Raw genomic sequence first — 6,970 nt, forward strand, 5'->3', positions numbered from 1 at the left:
GCCAGGTTCAATCCCTGAGACTGATCCTGTATCTTTAGGAGAAGAGAAAGTCAGCCAAGTGCAGGTGTTCTTGCAAGACTGTAATGGGCAAAACCACAAGGTGGAATTCTCCATCCCCCCTGCACAACTTTTAAAGATACAGAAGACCTCTTTGTTGCCAGGCCCAGCCTCCAAGAGGTCTTTTGTATCTTTAAAAGTTGGGCAGAGGGAAGGGAGAATTCCACCTTGTGGTTTTGCCCATTACAGGGTTGCAAGAACACCTGCACTTGGCTGACTTTCTCTTCTCCTAAAGATACAGGATCAGTCTCAGGGACTGAACCTGGCAACCCTAACCTCTATTCATACCTTTCTCTGAACTACATATGTGGCGCGCATGTTGTTGTCCAGAAAATCAAGGTTCTGTCTTCCAAATTGCTCTGCAAATGAAACCTACAATTAGATTTTAAAGATTTAAAATTTTGAATGTATTTGTTATGCCAACAGTTAATATGTAAGAGGTTCTTCTATGTGTAAAATGGAAATCATTCATTCAGACTGAAATCCTGTACTCACTGACTTAGAGTAAGTCCCACTGAACATGGTAAGACTTACTTCTAAGTAAACATGCATAGGATTGCACTGTAAGTCCTACATTTTAGCATAATTGGTTTGTCTTAAAAGTTGTATGCTTAGCTCAAGAAGATAGGTTTGATGCTGTCCATAATATGAACATACTAATTACTCCATGTGACTCTATGCTTGTGCAATTTAAAATTCAGAAAAAGAGCAACTGTCACCCATGCCTTTTTATTGGTTTGGTTGCAAAAAAAAAGGCATCCAGATCAGAACCATATGCTCATTCCTAAAGCACCTTTGTGGTCAAATAGGTTTTGTGTGTGCGATTTTCACTTCCAACTGCGGCTTCGCATGCTATTCTGCTCCAAGAGTTCCCTTGGTTTTTTGGAACAGCTCAACGAACATGTAAGGGGTAGTGATGGGAGATCCCAGAGGATGGGCAGAAGTCAATATGCAACTAGGGTGGCCAAAAGCAAAAGAGGAGTGGGCTTCTGCACCTTTAATAGTTGTGTGAAGAGAGTTGTTCTCTTTCCTGTGGTGCAAGAAGCCATATTTTCTGTTGGAGACAGAGGCGCTGTAGGAAGGAGAAAAACAGACCTTACAGCACAATAGAAACCCAAGATCCTCTGGGATGAGTGAGTTTGGAACAGGTGGATTTGGGCTATCTTTCTCAACCGGGGCTATGCTGACATAACTCCCTCATCCTGGCTTAGCCAGTTTCCAATAATAATGAGCTGTTCTTTCTCCCACTGAATAATGGAATTCCTCCAAATCCTTTGGTGTGGAGAACAGCTGCCCACCTCTGGTTTCCTGAATAGGTGACCAAATAGATAACCTCAGCCCCTGCTTTCTGAAATCTCAATAACTCTCCCAGGGCTTTTGGATACTCATTCTTCTCACACAAGAAGAGTCCATACATTTGGATGTGGGCGATGCTTGACCACTCTGCCATGATTGAAACATATCTGAAAGATAAAGATTTTTTCTTTAGATTGGCTGGCAATTAAAATGTTGATGCAGACATGAGGCAGAACCTCCAAGTGTCTCTCTTTGTTGTGATCATCATCATCATCATCATCATTTCATCATTTTATTTGTACGCCGCCTTTCCACATAAAATTGTGCTCAAGGCGGCTTACAGCAAGGGGAACAAAAATACATCTCAAAAACAATTGCAAAAACAATTTCCTAATAACAAAAAATAATAAAACAGTGACATAACAAATATAATAAGCAAAAACAACTTGTCAACATTAAGACAGTCAGTAAAAGAACACTTAGGAGAATACGGCTGGCACCTGTAATAGCTTTCCGAATCTCCCGGGCTGCTTCCTCCCGCATCTCTATTGAGGCTTGTTCACTGTACCAGGCAGCATGTGGAGTACAGATCAGATTTGGTGCATCCTTCAGAGGACCCTGACTGAAGCTGAATGGTTCTGACTCGTGTACATCCAACGCTGCCCCTCGTATCCTTCCTTCCTTCAGGGCTTGTGCAAGTGCTTTTTCATCTACTAGCCCTCCACGAGCCATGTTCACCAGGAAGGCTCCCTGTCGCATCTGTTTAATGGTGAAATCATTAATAAGATGATGATTGTGTTCATTCAGGCTGCAGTGGAGGGTGACACAGTCACTGTGAAACAGCAAATCCTGTAAAGTGCTCACCCGCTGAAGTCCAAGAGCACGTTCCATGCCATCTGAGAGGTATGGGTCATAGAAAATTACATTGAAGCCAAAGGCTTTTGCACGTAGAGCAACTGCTTGACCGACTCGTCCTAACCCAATAATGCCTAGGGTCTCCCCTCGGATTCTTGCAGCCCCAGAAGCAACTTCCCAGATCTGCTCCACACTCTGCACCCTTGTGCCTTCTCGCAAGGCCTGATGAAGCCAGGTGGTTCGTCTGTACAGGTTCAAGATGTGGCACATTGTAGAGTCTGCTGTCTCTTCTACTGATGCAGCTGGAACATTACATACTGCAATCCCTAAATCACCAGCAGATTTAATATCAATATTATCAAAACCACTTCCAATTCGAACAATTATTCGAAGTGCTTTAAACTTCTCCAGATCTTCACGGGTTAAAGTGATGGTGTGATACATCAGGGCACCCACTGCTTCATTTAGTACCTTTTCATGGATCTCTTGTGTAGACTGTGCATCACAAAACGCCACAGTGGCTACGTCCTTCAGGATCGGCATTTCTACGGTACAATCACGACCATCCAGCGGTGCTACCAAAGGGCGTGGGTGCATGGGCCCATTCATGATTGGTGGTCGAATGCCTGACATCTTTTAAAATGGGTTTCAGTTTCAGAGTCATTAATTCCACTTCTCAGCTATTTACAGTCTTCAGTACTGGAAGTCAACACAGCAAACTGTCATTTGATCCTCCTCCTCATCTCTTTAACTTTTCTTTCAGCCTCCTGCAATCTTGAATAGTAGTGCTTTTGAAGAGCTTATTTCCTTTGTACTTCCTCCTTCATATTAGAATGCATTAAATCTAGGCGAGTCCTTATCACCCAATCAACAATTGAGTTGGACTTTCACCTATGGTTAGGGGTGTGATTTTATATTTCAAAATAAATCAAGCCACCATTGTCTCCAAACTCCTATTCTATTTTACACCCCTTCTTCTGTAAGGTTTCCTTACAGTCATTTCAGCTTTGCCATTGGAAGTTGTGTGATGTGATGTTTACATATGTTTAATTCTGGCTTTGGTCAGGAATTCTTTACATGTGACTAGTGAAGTTTGGCCCATTATCTGTGATCACAACTACAGACCGTCTATGGGTAGCAAATGCTTATTGGAGTTTTTCCCCCAGGTTGCTACTGAGGTTGAGGAATTCATTGGGTTCACATCCAACCACTTTGAATGGGCATCTGCTATGATCATGAACATCTTACCTGAGGGCTACAAGGAGGCAGGTACAAAAGGAACTGCTGTACTAGGCCCAGACTCTGAGCTTTCATTTAAAAACAAAAAGTCATCTCTAGCTCTTTTAGAAGGAAAATTATGAAGCAAAATACACAAGCATCATTCGAAACAATTGCTTTGTGAGATATGTTAGCCTGCTTCCATGTTTTAGTGTTTTTTTCCCCAATGAATGAAGTCAGAGCTGTGATTGATGAGTGCTTTAGAGAAATGTAGACACAAATTAGAGAACACTAGCTTCAAATGACCCAGGAAGTCCCAGACAATGCAGAAGGAACTTTCTGGTTCCTTGAAGCTATATTTGGTCTACCTTGGTTCAAGCATCTTTATTTGCATTGGCCTTGAAAATGTATTTAATACATGTTTCATTGTTGATGTTTTATTGTTAAATCTCTTCATCAGAAATGATTCGTAAATTAAATCAATTGATGAAAGACTTACAATAACAAACCTTGTTTAAAGTTCATGCATCTTCAGTTTTTTGCATGTTTTAAAGTCGGCACTAAGATAGAACAGGGTTCTTGTGCCTTTAACAGTTGTGTGGCAGACAGAGGTTCAACTGGTTAAGCTTTTCCTGGTATGGAAATACAATTATGGGAAAGCCTTTACATTCTGTCTGTCATACATTTTATTGCTTGCATGTGGCCCCTAATTTATTCCTAGGCCCTTCATCCCACCCCCCAAAGAGATATAGAGCTGCATATGACACAAAGTGTATGCATTTTTAATGCAAATTTGTGTCCTCTTTTGCAAGTGGGGCAGAGGACCCAGTCCACATATAGTGTACCTCAGCTGCCATCTTGGTTAATGGCAGCCCTGCGTGTGCAGCCTGCGCAGCCACAAGACAGGAGAGATAGGTAGGTGGAGCCAGCGAATGGGCGTGTCAGCTGGGAAGCTCTCTCCTTGTGATCCATGGCAGCTACTCTGCCGCAGATCACAGAAGAAGAGCACTACTACTCCCCCACCCTATCAAGGGGCCCCTCAGGGGCCCCTGTGGCCCTTGGCCGGGGCCTGACCTGGTCACCCTTTAGCACTGGCCCTGACCTCAGGCCTGGGGGCCAAATGCAACTTTCCAGGCCTCTCTGTCTAGCCTTTGGAACTCTCCTCAGACCACACCCCCTCTCTCCAGGCCACATCCCTCAGTGTCCCTGCTACCCACCAATTCTTTTTGCCTGGCTGGAATGTGTCCTTGAACTCTGATAATGCCTCTTGCTTGCCTGGATGTAAAATAGCGTGTATGTGCAGAAACTAGCCTGCTGTACATAGATAAGTCATACCTATTGCTCCACCCACTTTTGACTCTGCCCCCACCCACCATTGTCATATGGCCCCCAGAAGATTGCCCAGAAATTAATGTGGCCCTCAGGCTGAAAAAGGTTCCCAATCTCTGATCTAGATATAGCCACGAAACATATCTGCAAGGTGAAGCCTTCAGGTATAATATTCTGGGATATGATCCATGCAGCTCTGCAAGAGTTATGTTGGGGGGAGTAGAAATCATCTGCCTGGGTACCCCAGAAAATGCATTCATTCTCAATATTCAATTCTGTGCTCTTGGCTTTTGGGGTTGCAACAAACTCCGCAAGAGGAAATATGTTTGACAGCCACTGAGAAAGATTACCTTCTGTTTGTCCGCAGTTGTGATCTCATTTGCCATGAAACTTCTACTTATTTGATTTGTAGTCCACCAAAATATGTTATTCATTGCTGGGAAGAAACTAAAAGAAGCTGGAGGGGGAAAGTGTAACGGCCAAGTTGTGGTCCAGCATACTCAGCGTGACATATCAACATAAGGTTACATTTAAAAAATTGTAACAATTACAACATACACACACACATCATTTGTTTCCACCACAAATAGGCACACCATTTGTTTTGCTTCCCATTATTTTCAACAATATCCAGAACAGAGCTACATTCCTGCACTATCAGTGGCCTGGTTCAAAGTACAGGACTGAATGCTAACTTTAACTAAAGCTAATCCACACACATTTGGAGCTGCACATGCCTGATTTGTCTTCTCTATATTTACTGTAGAATTCCTTTATGTGCTCTGCATCTGAAGCACAGCTGTTGCGCTTTCCAAAGTATGAGAGAGAAGAAATGAATCAAATGATATCTATGAGGGACAAACCACACATTGCCTGAAAATGCACGAAGCAAAGTCCTAATGTTGTTGTTGTGTTATTTTTAATGAAAACCTGACTCAAGAGATTGTGATTTTGAGCAGAGGAGTGGCAGGGAGAGCAGGTGTCTAACCCTTTCCCTGCAGGTCATTTTTCCACTCAAAATTGTCCTTGGATTGTATAATTGTCATTGTAATGTAAATACACACTGAGAACACTGGGGGCAGTTTGGGGAGCAATTTTTTCCTCCAAAGCACCAAGGGCAGCATACCTATTTCCTTTTGTGCACACAGCAACCCTGTAAAGTAAGTTAAGCTGAGAGAAGATTACCATGCCAAAGCCAGCCAGTAAATTTTGTTACTGAATGGGGATTTCAGTCTGAACCTCTTTGGTACAGGTCCATCACTCCAGCCAGTGCATTACACTGTGAAAAAGGCTTCCATTTTTATGCCTCATTCTTGGAGCACTTTAGAATTGCTGCAGGTGCGGAGTTTTGAGCTTACCTTGTCATTGTGAGGAGGACATGGATGGTGCATATGTTTCCCTTAAATATATCTGCAGCACTCTGCAACCTTTCTGGCTGCTCACACTTCCAGATCTGAAAAGGGAGCTGCCTCCTGATGGCTTTCCCTGAGCTTTGAATGAACTGTGGGCATCTGGGAAGGCTGCAGAGTTCAGACCCCTGACGAGGACATTTGGAGAATGACAGAAAAGACACTCACAAACACCCCTCAGCCATCTGAAAAGTCGAGTAAGTGCATCAAAAATCCTGCATCCTACCAATGAGAATTTCACCAAAATTCTCTTTTCCCTTTGTAAATGAAAATTATCCATTTCTTTTCTCATCAATTGTGGGCAATTGTTTAAAAAAACACAGGAGAAAATTTTAGCACAGCACTAGCTGCTACTTGTGATGGCTGCATGCTGCTTCCAAGATCAGAGACACCATGCCTCTGAATACCAGTCACTGGGAAAGAACTGTGAGATATGGCTATGGCCCTCACGTCCTACTTGTGGACTTCCCATAGGTGCCTGGTGGTTTGCCACTGGGAAACAGGATGCTAGTCTTTGGTCTGATCCTGCAGGACTCTTATGTTCTTAGAAAGAAAGGTACCATGCTTGCCTGTGAACAATACCCTTTGACAAAGAAACTTTTTTCTTAATCCCAAACGTATGGTATCTGGCTTTGGTCTTGCAAGGATGAGGGAAAGAGAGACGGACTGACAGAGAGTAAACTTATTTCATAAAAGTGGATAGCTGTCATGGATGAGGAGAGGAACTAAGCCCCCTTTGTGCCCTTCCTTGTTGTAGAGGAGGAGCTTAGCTCTTTTCCTACTCCATCTCATGGCTAACTGTAGCA

General features: G+C 43.2%; 1 protein-coding gene across 1 annotated transcript; it reads right to left on the reverse strand.

Annotated features, from left to right (window-relative positions):
• Positions 1–1,689: 1,689 nt before the first annotated feature.
• On the reverse strand, positions 1,690–2,984 carry LOC133371182 (C-terminal-binding protein 1-like). Its single transcript, XM_061598375.1, has one exon. The coding sequence runs from the start codon at positions 2,839–2,841 to the stop codon at positions 1,744–1,746; it is 1,098 nt and encodes a 365-aa protein (XP_061454359.1). The 5' UTR covers positions 2,842–2,984; the 3' UTR covers positions 1,690–1,743.
• Between the last annotated feature and the right edge of the window lie 3,986 nt (positions 2,985–6,970).

Source organism: Rhineura floridana, chromosome 1 (assembly GCF_030035675.1).
Source record: "Rhineura floridana isolate rRhiFlo1 chromosome 1, rRhiFlo1.hap2, whole genome shotgun sequence".
In the NCBI taxonomy this organism is placed as follows: Eukaryota; Metazoa; Chordata; class Lepidosauria; order Squamata; family Rhineuridae; genus Rhineura; species Rhineura floridana.